Source organism: Barbatula barbatula, assembly GCF_947034865.1.
Source record: "Barbatula barbatula genome assembly, chromosome: 11".
NCBI classification, from domain to species: Eukaryota; Metazoa; Chordata; class Actinopteri; order Cypriniformes; family Nemacheilidae; genus Barbatula; species Barbatula barbatula.
This window is the reverse complement of record NC_136774.1, coordinates 21,090,271-21,109,112: the sequence shown is the minus strand read 5'-3', so window position 1 is coordinate 21,109,112 and position 18,842 is coordinate 21,090,271. Positions and strand designations below refer to the sequence as shown.

Genomic DNA, 18,842 nt, shown 5'->3' with positions numbered 1-18,842 from the left:
TCTATGGTGGAGAAACAGATGGAATGTGTTTGGCTCAGGATTTACAGTATTGATGTGTGCTTGTCTGTGAGAAAAGAGATACAGCGTGGATACTTCTAAGATGGCCCCATTACCTGCAACACGTGCTCTTGTCTGGCAGACCCATTTGGGGGTTCGGTAACAAAGAAACGTGTGGGTCGCTGTGAGTGGCTGTGAATCCTGCCCTGACAGGTCCCCCCCCACAAAGCGCCTCCATTCGTCATGGCAACGACAGGAAATCAAAGTCCGCTTGGCTGTGGGTGTGCACTCTGGGCCACGGAACAGACGGATGGATGAGCTGTCAACACCATCAGCGGTGCCAGCTTATTTAACAATACATTTGGAAATGTCAGTGTTTCCCCTGCGCAGAATTTTCACCATGCCACCCACGGCACCTTTTGACCTCTTCCATTACCCATTTTTAACAGTGGGCAGGATTGTGTTTGCTGTTGAAATGCGCTAGACGGTTCTAATGCGTCTTGTGGGAAAGTCAATCCCAATGAGAGCTCCTCTATATCTCAATTGCTTCACCTGTGCGATAATGGGATGGAGAGTAAAAAATGGAGATTTAATTCTAAGATTCCGTGCTCGTAAAAAGATGACTCCTCCAGAGTTTCAAAAGAGGTCTCGGCAATGTCACAAGCAAGCAAAAAAGTTTAAAAACTCATCTACGTGCCAGACGAAAATATTATTGCTCATTTGTGTTTCATTTAAAGTGATTGTTAACTGGACCCTGTTCACTTGCATTGGTCTTGTGTCCACAATAGAAGTGAATGGGGTCCAGTGCTGTTCGGTAACCACCTTTCTTCAAAATATCTTCTTTTGTCATTAAGGTTGAATGTTTGGGTCAACTATCACTTTAAGTCTTAAATGTTTCTTGTAAAATTGCTTAGGAGAAATAAAAATAGAAACTAATGAGATGATTGTTCAAATCCATGAAGAGTATGGAGGTGTAAAATGAATGTGGATTGTAGAGCTAAAATAATCTGGATTTGGGTAAACGTGATGAGAAATCTTTGGGTTCATATTGAGATCCCAAATAATATTGACTTCTGAGTTCAGTTTGAGACATTGTTGAAATCGCTTCTGAAACTCTAATGGAGACAGTTGTGAGATTTGTTTCTCTCCGGAGAAATATATGAGACACGTTTCCTCTCCATTTAACCTTGTTGATGTCCAAGAGAAAAAATTACTATATTAAAGAGATCTGTGATTTTTCTTTGTTATGGGGCTATGTCGTAGCTCTCTGCGATATTTCTCCTTAAGTATTATAAAAATATCAGTAACAAAGTTACTCTGGGCATTAAATTCGTCCTCTGGGATCACTTGGCTAACACACAGCATATGAATCCACAGTTATTTTTACACTGAATGCCACTGTCATAATGTTGTGTACGCGGGCAGGCCAGATTATGACACTTCCAACAGCACAATTTGCAGAATGCAAAGTAGCTCCCAGCATGCCAGAAGTTAATGACATTTATAATTTATAAGTCATAAAGAAATCACTTGTGCCAAGGTAATAAAGCCGCAGACGTGAACGTATGTTTATGAAAAACTGTGACGCTTTTTAGGGCAAAATCGATTGGGCTGCATTCTGCAATCCATTTTTCAGTATTTACTTCTCGGTGAATACGAATTTAATTCACGTCAAACGCCGGCCCGCTCCAGTTCAGCCGGCGTCTCTTTATTTGTTGCATCCTGTGATCTCTTTCTCTTAGCTGAGAGGAACTCTGAAGTGTCTAATATATGAAGATGAATGACATTGTGTTCTGCAGTATTTTAGCTTGGCTGCTCCAGAGAGAGAAATGCTGTCTCTGTTTGCCGTTGTCAGATATCGTGTGACAGGATGTTGCTCTCGGTTCACTTGTGGTTGAATGCTGAGTGACAGAGACGTTGAAAAGAAGTTCATAGCTTGGGTTAATTAGCTCTTCCACACACAATGCAGGAGGTCTATTTCTGAACATGTTAACAGCGAAGACAAAGTACTGTATATAAAAACACAATTCAGGTCTTCGGTGTGTGACACAAGGCTACACAAATGAGGTTGTTAATTGTAATTGACTTAAACGGCTCTTTTAATAGTCATGGGTTAGTTGGTCGTGTGTGGACTTAAGGGATGTATTCAGGTGAATGTCACAAACCTGTCGAGAGTATGATTGAGGTCTTACCTAACCTGACATCAAAAATAAAAAAATATATGTTTTGCTTAAAAGAATAGATAATGCAAAAATGAAAATGTGGCATTATTGTTATGACGTTTATTCTCATTTCTTGTTTAAATTGTGGATATTTAATAGTAACGCATGCATTAACGCATTTTGTTAAGTAAATATTATTGTTTTATAAAGATAATTATTTTAAGGATGATGATGTTGAATGAATATGAACAAAATACAATATATAAAATATAGATGTCATTTTTTGCTTAATTGTGATTGTCACTGTTTGAAAGATCTTCTATGTGCTGAAAGAAATTAGATTTCTTCATGCAAAATTCGATCTTTCTTTCTTCACGAGCTAAACCCTTAAAGGGACCGTTCGGTCATTCGGTCATCATTCATTCACCCTCGTTTCACTCAAAACCTGTATTTGACTCTTTCTTCAGTGTAGCACAGAAGACGATATTTTAAGATGTGTGTTTTTATGTCGATGGAAGTCAGTGTGGACCAATGTTCAAAGTTCTTCAAAATATCTTCTTTGGCCTATAACATGACGATGAAAGACTTTGAATTTTCGGTAAACTCTCCCTTTATTCCCGTTGTTTCAAATGATTTACAGTGAGAGTTAGCAGCTGTGATTTTTGTTTCATATAAGAATTTCTTGCCTTATCTGCTGTCAGGAACAGAAGAGAAAGCAAGCAACGAATCCACAAAGAAACAGGTGTCAACCTCCTGTCAGTAGTCGCCCGGTGCGGTGTTTGGAGGAGGTTTTGAACCGCACTTGCTTTGAGCTTCATGTTCCCTTGCAGTTGTACCTGAAACTCTTGGCTGGAAGTGACACTGAAGACCTGAATCTGTTCCCTCTGATGGAAGAACTGAAGAGGAGAGCGAAGAGCAAATTTGACTTCGGTGACCCGGTCTGGGTGTATTATCGCCGAGTGCATGTAGATCCCTATCATTCGATTCTGTCTATCACGTCTAGACTAAACAGGCAAAAAACATCCTGTCATATCAATTAACTTTAACAACCTGTGATAGAAAGGCTGTCAAGATTTTGGCACCTCCATTCCTCTGTCTGTTTATCTTTCTCTCTCTCTCTCTCTCTCTCTCCTTGTATCCTGCATTTTCATGCTTATCTCCGTCGGTCTCCATTCATCCTCTGGCTGTTGAAACAAGGCGAGAACGCTGGTGTGCGAAACCTCGGAAGTCGGTGTCCGGCGGCACAGGAACGTTTTCACGGGCGGTTGTGTCATTGGTATGAAACAGGGAAACAGGCATCAGGGGGCTGTAGGAGGGGTTAATTCTCTTATCTAAATTCTGAGCTGCCTAGGATTAATGTGGGCCGTTATGGAAAGAGGTTGTGCCTCTATTTTGGATGATCAGAGAGAGCGAGCGATAGGGAGAGAGAGGTGACCTTCAGTGTTCTTCGTAGTCTTTACAATAATGATGTCTGCTGGGATTTCTCATCTTCACTCAACAAGATGCCCCCATCGCTGTCAAGGTTAAAACAATTTCAATAGACTTTGTATCAGACACACATGGCCTGAAATTGCCAGTAAGTTTCGCTCTTGATGTGTAATATTTCACATTGCATCATCGCACAAAGTAGGACAGGGAAACGTGTTTTTTTTGTACTTTACAGCCCAATCGTGATTTTGAAGTGGGAGCATGCTGAATATTGGTTGATGGGGCCTGTTGTTCTTTAAATAAACGAATTATTGCCGCTTGGCAAGGCATGTGATGCTAAGGTAAGCATGGCTATTACTCTTGCTCGTGGAGTATTTATCTCTGGTGTGTAATTGAGCCTGCAGCGGTTGCGCTCGGGGCATGAATCATATACAAATTGTGCGGCTTATTGAGTAAAATCATGCTATTAGTTTTCTTAGTCATTCTAAGCGGAAGAATGCCATTTAATAAATTGTAAAAAGACAGTTAGGTACCCAAAGCCTCCATGCATTGTAAATATAGTCACGGTTTAAGCTGTTTTTTACTTTTTTAATAAACTTATGGCCTCCGATTGTTCAATAAGATTCACATTAAAGTTTTCTTCTGCTTGATAGCTATCGCATGCTGTCATTCTTTGACTTGTTTAGCAAACAGGGACTGAGAGCGCTTCAGTAGTTTTTCAGTTTTTACTTTTGATGCAGTAAATCATTTAGATTTTCCTGTCCTCTTATATTTGACAGGATATATCGGCCCTGATCATCGGCTGTTTTAAACTAAAAGTAAAATATTGGTTTAAACATCCGATACCGATTATTGCACGATATATCGGTGCATCTCTAGTAAAAAGCATGATATATGCATTACAGTGCAGTTTAGTCTATGTTTACTAGGTCTTTGTACTTACTAATCAATACTTACTACTTTATTGATATACTTTAAAAAGTACTGTTGACACCGGTGTATAAAGACAAACAAAATTATTCAAGATAACAGAAGTGTAAACTACTGTATGGACCAGAATGGCTTTGGGGAAGTGGGTTTTTTCATAGCCCATTAAGCAAGCAGCTAGCGGTGTGTTTTAAAGCGCTCTGAACACTATAAAACTGTTTGTATCACCCTGGCAACCGTCCGCAACATCATAGGCGGGATCGAATGTATGCACAGGCAAGCACAGATATAATTTCATTAAGTAAATGTCAAAAACTAGGCCAATAAATAACATCCAGTGTACTTTTCTCATAGATGAAATGTGGCAGGTGGCCACTCCATTGCATATCAACATTAGTTTGTTTTCTTCTTGACAGGCATGTGTCTGCCCGGGCCAGGCTGACCGTAATCTGTTGTGGAACTGTAATTCTTCAGGTTGCTGGACTGTGAAACAGTTTGGTGGTCCGGCTTGAGAGGCCAGCCACTTGGGAATTGTGTGTTAGACTGGACGTCCTTCTTAATCAGCGGAGGTCATCCTCTCCATCGTCTCCATTGTCATTGTCTCTACACTGCTGTCTTTGCATTTCGAGGGGTCAAGCGCAACCGTGAGTGCTTTTTGTGGGGGGAATATGAAGAATGGCATTAAGGCATGCGGCACCGCAATCAGCATTCGTTTCAAACTAAAATCGAGGCTGACGTGTGGATGGCCAGAGGATACAGTGAGTGAATAGACACAGCGATTTGTCCTCTGTAAGTGATTTTGGATTTTCATGCGGTTCTGCATCTCGCATTGATTAACGCGCTCACGCGGTGTCGTCGCATTTTGGAGGCTGTACTAATTTGTTGTGCTTTTTTTGGCCGATGAGATCTGATTGGCCCTGTATTGGATCTGATCAGAGTGAATTATTATGCCCTTGAAATGAGCTTTCTGAGAAAGAGAATCTTACAGCAGTCAATGGTGATTCATCACTCTCCTAAAGTTCTATTACAGATATAAAAATCCCTTTTCATAACATCTCTATTGGCCCTTCAGCAGTATTACACAAGATTAATTTATATTGTAAATCTGCTTTTACGGCCATTTTAAAAAGCAGAGTTGTACCTGCTTGCTTTTTTTGATGGAACACAAGGGGCTGAATGCAGGAAGCAAAAGACGGAGACTTGAAATACGATTAGGTATGTATGAGTCAGCTAATGTCTTGCCGGACGCGTTCTCGTTCTTCTCTACAGCTTGTTGGTCATTGTGGTCACTTGAATAGAAAGTAAGCTTTGCCAGCACACTGAGAGTGTCGGAAATACTCAGCCAAGCATGTATAGCTGTCAGAGCAAGCGGTCTTTGAGGGAAAGTGGTCTCTCAGGAAAAAAGAGATATTGTGCTTTTATGAAAAACTTGGAACAAAAATGAGCACCTCCAAGGTAAAGCAAAAAGCTATGATTTATATAAAGAAGCACCTTCAAAGGTTTCTGGTCTCACATGTTTATCTTTGTTTCTTTTGATGGCCTTTTCCCAGATGAGAAAATGTGTTGTTCCTGGGCTAAAAAAGATGGAGAGATCTCTCTGATCCACTGCCTGGTTTGCTTTGGGTGGTTTAAGAAATTGCTTCTCTTGTGTTTGTGGAGATCCAGAAGAATAATGTTCAACTATTCGGTTTTGACAGTGTCTGCACTGAGGTGTGGAGATCTGTGGGATTGCATGTTTTTCCGAATCTGTAGTATTGTCTTGTTCCAGAGAATACATCTAAACAAACACATTCTTCCCTTACACAAAGAAAATTTATTTTTCTTTATGTCAATATATAAAATATACCTTTACATTGCAATTGAGGTAAAAGAAAGAAAACTGTGCAACAAAAGGACAACAATGAAAAAGTGCTGTGAAACGCGTCTCTGTTAACACGGTATATGAAGCTATTTGAAAAAAAAAAGAAGAAGGTGATGTTGACGAAAGAGATGTGTCTTTAGACGATTTTAAAGGTGGTTTTAGTATCTCCCAAACAATTCTTGTAGAAACAGGCAGATCATTCCACCATTGAAGAACAGTTTCCATATGAAATTATATCAAATATAGAATAATACATTGTTTATGGGAATTGCTGCTTTTTCAGCACTTGGTTTTAGAATATGGAAATGTATAATTTAATATATTGCATGTTGTTTTAGTATATTTCCATATATTTTTGTTGGGTTGCCATTAGCCACAAATGTAATTGAAGAAATGTAAATAAGTCATATGATCATGTCATATCTTTTTCTTATACAGTATATATAAATCTAATATCTTCGAACGAATAATTCTTTTTGAAAACAAGAACATATATTCACTAATAAAATAATAGGTCTCATTCATTAATGACCTTTCTCGTATTCATATGAACTTTTAAACTTCTCATGAAAACGTTCTTCCTGATTCACAATACGAGCATAGACATGTGAATTTGTTTGAATCTTGTGTATATGTGGTTTAAGTTACAATTATTTTACATTCAATAGAAAATGTAGTACGAAAGTTTGTGATATTGTTCTTACGCAGATTTCAAGCACAAATATGTGGGTAGTTGACAAATAAACTGTGTCCTATGGTGTGACAGCTAAATTAAATGAATACACGTATTCCTTAAGCTTTTTTTTATATCATTTTAAATATAAATTTTAATAGTAATATCATATATTTTCTAACTTTTTACTTATAGGACACATGGTACAGTTATTTTTTTCAATTACCCATGTGTGTATGCGATATTGAATGAGATCCAACGTTTTGCGTTGTAGCTCGACAATCGATCTTCTTACATATCGCTTTGTGTAATATGAATAGACTAACAGAAACAGGTAGCATGCTTGTCCTACCTCTTTTTTCCCCCTGAATGTTATTAACCTCATAATTATGCAAATTAGAACATTAACACAAATTCACAGTGTGACCTCAAACCCAGAGAAAAAAAGGCTGCATTAAACACACCAAACTTCTGCTCTCGCACTAACATTGACTTTTGGAAACAGCTTGCATCTCTTTTCGTCTCTCAAACCTTTCACTGTGATTTCTAACCCCACATGCCTATATAAAACTGTATTGATTCGCATTAAAGCCATGGCTGGTTCTAAAGCGTCTGTGTATGTGTGTACTCCACAGGTCAGTTGCCGGTAGGCACGTGTGAGATTGTGATGTTGAATAGAGACAGCAGTCAACCCAAGCGCACCATCGCCAGGCAGACGGCCCGCTGTGCCTGCCGCAGAGGACAGATCGCTGGCACTACAAGGGCCCGACCAGCGTGCGTGGATGGTGAGATACAGCCCACACACGTACACTTTCACATTGTGTACATGCGCACACACAGCAGTAGCCTACGGTACACGAACGCACGTATCCGCTCACAGCATGAAACGAGTCACATCATGCCGTTCGACTTTACTGTCCCATTTGCATTGTGTTCTTTTTACTTCTAGTGTCAATCTCTGGATATAACACAATAGTCACATGTAAAGAAACGTTGCTGTCACCGACATGTTATTGTCACACTGGAGAACAGCTGAAGCTTTTGAAAAGGGGAAAGAACAAATTCAGTCTTTGAATTGCTGACTGCCGTCGTGGTTTAGAAAGAACGGCTCAGGCTGTCTGTTCCACTGAACACCGGTGGAGTATCTCAGGGGGATGACGCCTTTAGGTTGTTAACCTGAATATGACGCTAGTTGTTGCATTTCGTAGCAGATAAACCTATTCTCCTGACAGATGGGGTTAGCGGTTCGCTTCTTCAGCGCGATAGTGTTTTTGGTAATGTGAGATCTCGGGCTCTTAAACCACACATTAGTAGCACTTTGTAACGGCAAGACCAGAGTAATTAACCAAGAGAGAACCATAATTACAGCAGTGGGGAATTGATTTTTATTGGCTTTCTCTGCTTCGTTCATGCTCCATTAGTGGTGGATCCATTAAAGAAAGACCTGTTGCACGCGCGTACACGCTCGCTGGAGAATTACACAGTAGATAATGACAGGCGTGCGGAGACGACTGCGGTTTTTGAGAATGTGAAGGACATTAAAGATGTATCCTTCCATCCGTCTGGACCTCGTGTCTTCTGCTTAACGGAGCTGTGAACGGTAGAGTTCTGTCATTTAAAATGGCATTCAAAATCTCAACGGCGAAAACGGGTTTTTACCGAAGGTGTATACACATTTCGCACGGAACTAGTGTGAGTTTTAAAGATGTTAGACGATGGATTATGCTCGTGTTGAAAGAATACTTTAAGTAAAGTACTGCACAGAACTTCTTGTGATTTCAAAGGCAAGGTTACGGATTTGAGAAATCACAACGAGAAGCTATAAAAAGATCATAAGGTCGCATTTTATGGTGCATGCCTAAATTTATATGGCGATGCCTTTAATTCTGTTTTAAAAGGAATACTCTTATTGTATTGGGGCAAATCGTGTCTATTGTGTTGAATAAACCTTTGGAATGATATAAAGTCACCCAAGCAATGTATCTGGATTATTCCATCATATTGCTGCTGTCCTTCTAAAATCTCCACATTTCGTGATTTTTTTTATTTGGCATAAATCATTATTATCAGTCACCCTTTATGTTTTTCACTGGGTTTTGCAAATATCCCACCAATAAAAAAGTATTAAAAACTGCTTTTCAACTTAACATCAAGTACAGTGTTTTTTGTTTCATGGGAATTTGGACATCCAAGGTTTCAAGACAACAGCGACGATATGTTCATACGGTCACTAAATACATGTAAAAGCACAAAATAATTTTCTGCTAATAATAGTCACAGTGTAAGTTAATTGTTTTATAATATTTTCATTTGGAATTTGGGAGAAATGTTGTCACTGTCACGAAATGGTTTTGGACAGAACCCAGATGCAGGCAGACGAAGGTATAACAAAAAATGTTTATTAAATAAAACACCCGCAAGGGGGTAAACATGAACAAAAACACTAGAAAAAACAAACACCTCCAACGAGGGGGACAAAAGGAAACAAAGTCCTTAATAATAAAATAATAAGTCCACAAACTATTTGCCTGGAGTCGTGTAATCCCCAGTCACAGCTCAACATAGACATCCACATTAGACAACCAATATAAGACAAAGACAATGCACCAACACTGAACAGAGAGAAACTGAGACCATATAAAGGGAGACACTAACGAGGAGTGATTACATGGGGAGAGTGGTGACAGCTGATGGGAATGAAACCCTAACGAGGTGAATTACAAAACAGACGATGGGAATGAAACTACAGGAGATAGGAGGGTGGGGCTGAGACATAACAGGAAGACACGTGGCATTAAGTAACAACATAAAGCCACCTGTCTCCACACATAACACAACAGAAACCCGAAAGACGTGGCAATGTCATGACTCTGCCCAGGGAGCTAGAAAGCTCGAGACAGGAAGGACAGAGTCCTAACATTACCCCCGCCCCCAGAAACGCCCCATGGCGTCTCAAGGGAGAAACTTCAGCGGGCCAAAACACCAAAGCACAAGGACAAACACCACAAGCACAACACAGAACAAACTAAGGGGAACATAAGGGAGGCTATGAAGGGGTTCGGGTGGGTCAACAAAAACAACAAACATGGGAGGGGGGGTGGGGGAATGGGAGGCCAAACCTTGGGGACACCAGAAAAGGGTGGGACAGGTTGAGGAGACTTGAAACAACCGGACGAGACCGGCGGGGACTTGAAACAACCGGACGAGACCGGCGGGGACTTGAAACAACCGGACGAGACCGGCGGGGACTTGAAACAACCGGACGAGACCGGCGGGGACTTGAAACAACCGGACGAGACCGGCGGGGACTTGAAACAACCGGACGAGACCGGCGGGGACTTGAAACAACCGGACGAGACCGGCGGGGACTTGAAACAACCGGACGAGACCGGCGGGGACTTGAAACAACCGGACGAGACCGGCGGGGACTTGAAAAGGCTAGGGAGAGGTGTGTGTCCAAGGGGGAAAAAAGTTTGAGGTGATGCCGGCCGGGGAACTGGCTGAGGCACCGGCTGGAAGTCCGGCTGAGGCACCGGCTGGAAGTCCGCCTGCGGAAGGACAGGCCTGGACGCCTGCGGATGGGCAGGTCTGGACGCCTGCTGATGGGCAGGTCTGGACGCCTGCTGATGGGCAGGTCCTGAAGCCTGCGGAAGGGCAGGTCCTGATGCCTGCGGAAAGGCAGGTCCTGATGCCTGCGGAAAGGCAGGTCCTGATGCCTGCGGAAAGGCAGGTCCTGATGCCTGCGGAAAGGCAGGTCCTGATGCCTGCGGAAAGGCAGGTCCTGATGCCTGCGGAAAGGCAGGTCCTGATGCCTGCGGAAAGGCAGGTCCTGATGCCTGCGGAAAGGCAGGTCCTGATGCCTGCGGAAAGGCAGGTCTGGCCGCCTGCGGAGAGGCAGGTCCTGACGCCTGCGGAGAGGCAGGTCCTGACGCCTGCGGAGAGGCAGGTCCTGACGCCTGCGGAGAGGCAGGTCTGGACGCCTGCTGGATCGCTGGCTGTGAACCCGGCTGGAGAACCGACAGGAGCGCCGGCTGGGCTGGGTTACGTGCCCCCCTCCGTTGCCTCTTCCTCTTCTGCCGAGCCAATCTCCTGGTAGTCGGCTGGAGGAAGGAGGTGAAGGACGGGGCTGGCTCCGCATTGGAGGCCTCCGAAGAGGACCCCCAGGACTCTCTCCTTCCACGCTTGCCCTGGAGACTGGTAGGTGGTGAAGAGGTTGCAGGGTCCGAGGCTGATGGTGCGGTGGTGGTCACCACCCCAAGCTCCAGGGTGTGATCCTCGGGGATGGGGCCCAACGGAGAAGACAACCTCGGACAGACGGAGACACTGGGCTCCGGTCGGCTCATGGCGAACTGGAGCACACCCTCGAAGCCAAGCGGTCTCAGCCTCATCATCTCCGCAGGCGATAGGGGGACCCTCAGTCCGCTGTTGAATGCCGCCGTCACCTCTTCCTCCCCGAAGAGCTCCTCCACTGCGGCTTCCAGGAACCTGTCCAGGTACTCGTCCCGGTCCAAGTTCCCCTGGCGAATGCTGGAGAGGGGACCAGGCTGGCGAGGCCTTGCAGGGAAAATCGCCGCCTGCTGGGTTCTTATGGGTTGGTGCATTCTGTCACGAAATGGTTTTGGACAGAACCCAGATGCAGGCAGACGAAGGTATAACAAAAAATGTTTATTAAATAAAACACCCGCAAGGGGGTAAACATGAACAAAAACACTAGAAAAAACAAACACCTCCAACGAGGGGGACAAAAGGAAACAAAGTCCTTAATAATAAAATAATAAGTCCACAAACTATTTGCCTGGAGTCGTGTAATCCCCAGTCACAGCTCAACATAGACATCCACATTAGACAACCAATATAAGACAAAGACAATGCACCAACACTGAACAGAGAGAAACTGAGACCATATAAAGGGAGACACTAACGAGGAGTGATTACATGGGGAGAGTGGTGACAGCTGATGGGAATGAAACCCTAACGAGGTGAATTACAAAACAGACGATGGGAATGAAACTACAGGAGATAGGAGGGTGGGGCTGAGACATAACAGGAAGACACGTGGCATTAAGTAACAACATAAAGCCACCTGTCTCCACACATAACACAACAGAAACCCGAAAGACGTGGCAATGTCATGACTCTGCCCAGGGAGCTAGAAAGCTCGAGACAGGAAGGACAGAGTCCTAACAGTCACGTTTTCACAGAATTAAAGAAAAATTATATTTTACCCAAACACTAACCGTTAAATTATTTTCCAGAGCTGTCTATGAGACAATACAGGACAGTATACGAGTCCTAAACTTATTTTCTCATACTATTGTCTCTTGCCTCCAAATTTCAAATCTTTTTTTGCTGTGAATCAGACGGTGTAATGTCATTTTGGATCAGCTTCAAGGCGCACACTTCTTTATTGAAGAATTTCATGAAATGGATACAAAGAATGGGTAATGTATTTCTGTTGAGTTCTGTTGTGTTCTGTTCCTGCAGAGGTAGTCTATAGGTGAGCTTGTGCGTGGCAGATGGGGCCGGGGGGCAGATGGTCGGGGGGGACGGAGGGCGTGTGGGGGCCGGGTCTCCCGAGGCCCTTGTCCCTCCGCCAGCATGTCTGTGTCAGAGTTTACGGCGTAGGTGTGTCGTGCTGGATAGAACCGGCTCAGGTGTTGCATCCGAACACACAGACGAATTGAGTCATGATGCGGAACAGCAGTGCCATGGGAAACGGTGTGTGTGTGGGTGTGATACATCCTGTTTGAAGCTGGACTCATTTTCTCAGCCCAAGCACAGTGGTCAGTGGGTGGTTACTATCTTTCTTCATATTCAAGGGAAAGTGGAAATAGACTATTATCTGGTTGCTTTGTGTTTATGTGGATGTTTTCCGCCGCATTGATGGTGCTTTTGTGCGTGTGTTTTGGGTATATTTTGCATACGCCTGGCCCATATACGCTGACCCTGAAAGAGAAACTATTCCTGTTCCCTTTATTTGCCAGCGGTTAATGATCAGCGAGTTTGGAGGGGAGGCGCACGGCTCTCGGGGAGAGCACGTGTTTGCAGGCCGCATGTATTGCGGAGAGCCGAACCTCATCAGGCTTCAGATGAAACAAATAGGGTACGAAAATATCTGCTAAACTCTGCGTGTGCTGCAATCTGCCGCTCTCTGCTTCCTGTGTGGCCTAGTTAGAGCACTAGACTGTGCCGAATAAGCAAGGTGCACATATGCATCTCACATGCATTAATGATAATTAAGAGTATATTCATGTTTGTATATTAAAGTTTTAGATTTGGGACTTAAAACCTCCTGTGGAACAGAACAGCACCTTTACAGATTTGCTTATGCATAGTGTTTCCATTTTAAGAAATTCTCTATGTGTGATGTCTGTAGTGCTAGTATGAATACTTGCTTTAAATCTGTACTTTTTTTTTATTCGGATTATTCTGAACAGTCTGGATTGATGTGTTGCAATCACGGTTTCTTACTGTACGGTATATGTATGAATGAATGAATACATTTCGAACATGTTCACATAATACAATTTAGATAATAAACAAAACAATACAAAAAAAATACATAATTTATCATATACATATCCGAAAAGAAGTAAGAAGAAGCAAAGGCTTATATAGTCCTACACCCTCCACAGTTATACGATTATCATATTATCTTTGTTATTCAGTCACCATAACCCTATATTAATAAATAAATTACAACTTGCCGCAAATGTTTGATTTTATCTCCATACAACTAAAAAAATCCAACATAGTTACATTCATATCTACCGTAAAGATGAATCATGTAAAAACAAAAAACAAAACAAACAACCAAGGTACAAACAAATTGGGACACAGACAGAAAGGCCGTATGAGTTCTTGCTTTGAGTTCAGTACTAGTGCAAGTTTGCTTATGATTACTTGCCTCGGTTCAGTTAATATGAGTACTTGCTTGAAGCTGGTACTAGTTCTAGTATATCGTTGCTGTCCTTCCAAAACCTTGGATGTCCAAATTCACAGTTTTCAGGAACTAAACATTTTCTACTTTTTGAATGATTAAATGCTGTGTTGTTGAAGTTAACAAGGACTTTTCAACACTTTTTCTTGGTTAGATATTTGCAAACCCCAGTGACGAACGTAAATAAAAACCACGAAATATGAAGATACTGGGTTTCAGAAGGACAGGAGCAATATGGCCGGTACTTGTCCCGAGCTAGTTAGTATGAGGACTTACTTGAAGTCAGTACTAGTACGAGTAATTGTTTGCGTAGTGCGAGTATGAGTGCTAGTGTGAGTTCTGGTTCAAAGTCGTATGACAACTAGATCAAAGCCATTACTAGTGTGGTTGCCATTAGGAGTGCTAGTTTAAAGTCAAGGTAAGTGTGTTAAGGTCAGTTGTAATATTAGTATTAGCTATATGTTTTATTAGAAATTATTTAAAATGCTAGTATGACTACTACCAAAGCATTCAGACTCGCGCGGGATGGTGTTTATTTGTTCTACTCAACAGTCATGGATTTCTATATATTTATTGGATATAACAGTCCACAGAAGTGTCAAAGCTCAGCTAATGGGGAGAAGTCATGGCCTTAAGTTTATCGACCTGTGAGATTACTGCAGATATTACTTTGAGCTCATAGTGCTGGCACACGCACTCCAGAACTTTACATTCCAACTCAAGTAGTTTAATGACGATCGTTTCCTCAGTATAACCCCACTTCATAATGACGTATCGCAGCTTAGACACCCTGACCGACTGTGCGCTAAATACTTCTCTGAAGCGTTCCAGCTTCATTTAAGCCCATTGATTTTCTTTAGCTCTCTTTGTTTTCTTTCTTCATGGCCCAGTTGTATTTGTGCTTTTGAATACTGTCCCTCGGAGGGAGGCTTGTTTATGTGATGTGAGCTGAATTTGATTGTTTTTGGCCCCCGGGGACAGGGGGACTTGGATGAGATCTGTAGCGCTGGCTCGGCTGTCCAGAGCTTTTGCACCGGATCGCTTTAAAGCCATAATCCTTCATTTCAGCAGACCCACTTACTTTGATAAATGCCCAGATAGAGCTTTGGAAACCATATCACACTCGATATTCATAAGTACTGCCGTGAGTCCTGCTATGTGTCTCGGATCAAGCGAATTATTGCAAACATATCTTAAGCGTCTGGTGACAGAAATGTTTGAAAACAGGAATGTCAATTTTGCGGTTTGAAAATTGCGTCACCAAAGAACTTTGCAGGACAAGATTAATAAAGATGTTGATTATTTTTTGGGAATGTTCGGATATTTGGGGTAAACCTAGATATATCACGTATCTGGGATTTGAATGGCTCAGATTGGATTGATGGATTTCTGTCTAATGTTTCATTGAAGCATGAGCCTTGATTCCGACGTTTCTTCTGAAATCCCGTGAATAGAAACAAATGAGTGAAGGGCTGTACGAATTTAGAGCTATAAAATCGTGCACGGCAAAGGTAATTTCATCTCCGAAAGAATTTTATGAGAAATGTTCATATTGAAATCGCCGGCTTGATTGCAGGCTTTGATATCTCTGAAAATCTGAGCAGAACTTTGTGATATTGTTGAGATCTATTCTGAAATGACAAATGAGATATTTCAATCTTTTTCTGAACAGAAAGTTTGTCGACGTCTCTCTTAGCCAAAGGCCTCAATTCACTCTCAAGTGTCATCGAAAAGAAATTATTATTATTTGTATTGAAGAGACCCGCCTGTTCTTCAGACCACATCTTTCCCTCTGGTGTGCGTGGTAGGAAGACACAAAGATGTTGTGCTGCTCTTCTGATTGTTTGATGCCTCAGATCCCTCTTTGACCTGTTTTGTTCCCACCACCTTCTCAGGGCTGGTTGATCTGTGTCTCAACCACTAGAACAGCATGGGGTTTATGAAACTTAGCCGGGATCTATTGAGCAAACACGAGAAGCGCATGAGAGAGTGAGAGAGAGCCTCAGACCGTACACATGTCTGATGTTGCTCTCTTTGACTTGTTTTATGGTTGAAGTTCTACGATGGAAGATAATGAAAGTCTGGGAGCGGAGGCCTGCAGGCTGCTTCCTGAAACATGCATGATTTACCATAATCTCAAATCCACTTTAATACACAAATCCATATTTTATGTTGGATGAAAAGGTTGCTTTCGTTTTGGATGCCTTCGGATCTTCGTGTCAACCAAAGGATCCATTAAAATCCATGAATGGGTAATATTTCAGATTATGGTTAAATTCAGGCAGTTAAAAATTACATTATTAATTGTGTTTTTGTTATTATTTATACAATGGCAAGAAATTGAACAAGACGACTAGCTGGAAACTAACAGGGGTGACGAAATAAATGATGATACTTGAAAGTAACTTTGAGCTACTTGTAAGTATAATAATGTTTTGTTAAAAAAGGGCGAAGTGTTTTACAGAAAACAAACCAACTAAACACGTCAGCAATAATAAAAATCACTTGCTTATTTGTGCTGTAGTTCGTGCGTGTTGTGTCCATACATATTAATTTGTTTTCTAGGTTTTGTCAAATTTAACTCAGCTAAAAGAAAAATCTATTTACACTTGTTTTTTCTGTGTTTGCAGCTCGGATAGTGAAAAGCAAGCAGTGGTGCGAAATGACTCCGTGTTCAGAAGGCGAGATTTGCGGGCTTCTCTTCAATCGTTCCGGTTGGACCTGCACCAAAGGCGGCGGCCGAATTAAAACTGTCACGGTGAGACCACGTTCTAAATATCTGTAACATTTCATTCACCGACTGAGATGTAGCTGCCACATAATGTTAGATCATTCACACTAAATGCGTCTTAGCTCATTACAATATTGGATAGCGCTTTGTGACTTTCATTAGGAAGCATTATTTCTTTATACACAGTAATGCAGAACAGATCATCGGTAAATGTGCATTCAAATTGCATTCAATTGATGGACGCTTTTGCATTTTTGGACGTAATCGCATTTGTGTGTGTACAACAGGAGCTGGTCTGTTAGGCATTGCATAATGTCCATTATTTATTGATGAAAGGCATTATGTAAGGGATAATGTAGACTTAGACGGTCATTAATCACAAAGTAAATGCTGACGGGGTAATCGGGACCCCAATGCAAAGCGGGGGGGTCTTGTATCACCCTAAATGGCTTGCTTTGCGTATGTACCGGATAAACTTACCAAATAAATAAATAAATGGCCATGCAATATTGATTTGAGTTGAAACGATTCTATTATGTGCGAAGGAAGAGAGGGACACGAGGGACAAACTAGCACAATCTGGGACAACGGTCAATTATGCAATATATCATTACATACTAATGTTTGACCGCAAAATGCACGGCTTGTATTCCAGAGAGCCGTTTCATTTAATTTCATTTCAGTTGGCTTTACGCTATGCTGATTGTATGTCCGTAGCATTAATGAAGCGTGTCTTATTCAACAAAACGTCCTGCCCACCCACCTGACCAATTTGCTCATGACTGTGAGGATCATTTGGATTCTACTGTATAAAGCTTGAAATGCAAAGATTGGACTTGAAATAGTTTAATTTGCATATGTGAGAATGAAGGTGAGAATGAATGTGAGATGAGGGTCGGCCATCGGGTGGTCCACGGTTACACAAGGGGTCAATTGTATTGCATTTAGACTGGGCGTTTCAATTTAACTGTCAATTTAACAGCTGGATAGACCGTCGCAGAACGAATGGGATCTTGAGATGAGTGTTTTTAAACGTTAAACTACCTATACCTTAGTATCGCAAACTCCATCACCTTTTCAAACAAATGTAAATTGCTCACTTCCTGTTGGGCGGAGCATATGAGATGCAACGCAAATGGCTTGATGAGGTCTACATGTGTACCAAGTTTTTATTTATTTGTGCAAAAATGTTTTTTTCAGGGGGCGCTGTAGAGCCCCTGTGCTACGCCCCAGGTCCCAGCCTCCGCGGCGTCCTAACGGCCGTAAGTCACCTAAAAATATCAACTATTTCATCATTTCCTCACCCTGATTTCATTCCAAACCTCTGTGACCTTTGTTCTTCTTTTTCTTCTTTAAAGAACGTTGTTAGCCAAACAACATAGGCGCCCATTGACTTCCACTGTATAGACACAAAACCACAGAGATATCCTTAAAATATCTTCTTTTGTGTCACACAGTAGAAGGAGTCATATGCAGGTTTTGAATGACATGAGGCTGAATGAAAGATGACAGGATATTTATTTTATGGTGAACCTTACAAAATGAGAATGAAATGCATTGCTGTGAACTTGCTAGTGATATTAGATTGAGGTCAATCTTTAGGAATACACGCTTGCCACAATAATGCGATTTTTTCTTATTCGTATGCTTTTCTCGACAAACATTACTATGAGTGAACAACTCAAAAACATAATCTTGTAATTTACTTTAATAAAAAGCTGTAACTCGATTTTATCTCTAAACAGTTGTCTCTCCAATATGGATTCTGCTTTTTTGAGTCAGGATATAAATTTGGCCGTGTAATGTTATTCGTCCCTGAGTCGCTGTGTGTTATGTGTCGCGTACATCACGGCCGTAAGTGCTGAGCTCAGGCGGTATTTGGTCGGTGCTGACCCTGCAGACTTTCACCCCACAATGTTAGGAGTCATTCTGTTTTTTTTGTAGTTGCTTTGCACAAAATGACAAGCAGCAATTATGCTGAATTAGAGCCTGTCTTCAGGGGGGGAAAGGGATATAGCAGAGCTGCATATTAAACAAGTGCAGTCTGCTCGGGTTGGAGGTGTAGAGCTATTTGGCCAGAGACGTTGAAATCATCTGTGTGTTTCTGAGGATGTGAAAGTGCG

The 18,842-nt window shown here is 41.9% G+C and overlaps 1 protein-coding gene across 3 annotated transcripts in view; it reads left to right on the top strand.

Moving 5' to 3' along the window:
- The window catches only part of tafa5l (TAFA chemokine like family member 5, like), a 40,124-nt gene that overhangs the window by 4,367 nt on the left and 16,915 nt on the right, over window positions 1–18,842 (top strand). For 2 of the 3 annotated variants that reach the window (XM_079468176.1, XM_079468177.1), the window contains 2 exons: window positions 7,684–7,833; window positions 16,619–16,746. In XM_079468176.1, coding sequence (XP_079324302.1) covers window positions 7,684–7,833; window positions 16,619–16,746 — 278 coding nt within the window. Of the gene's footprint in view, window positions 1–7,683; window positions 7,834–16,618; window positions 16,747–17,919; window positions 17,982–18,842 lie in introns of all 3 variants that reach the window. The other variant, XR_013787329.1, reaches the window with a different exon arrangement.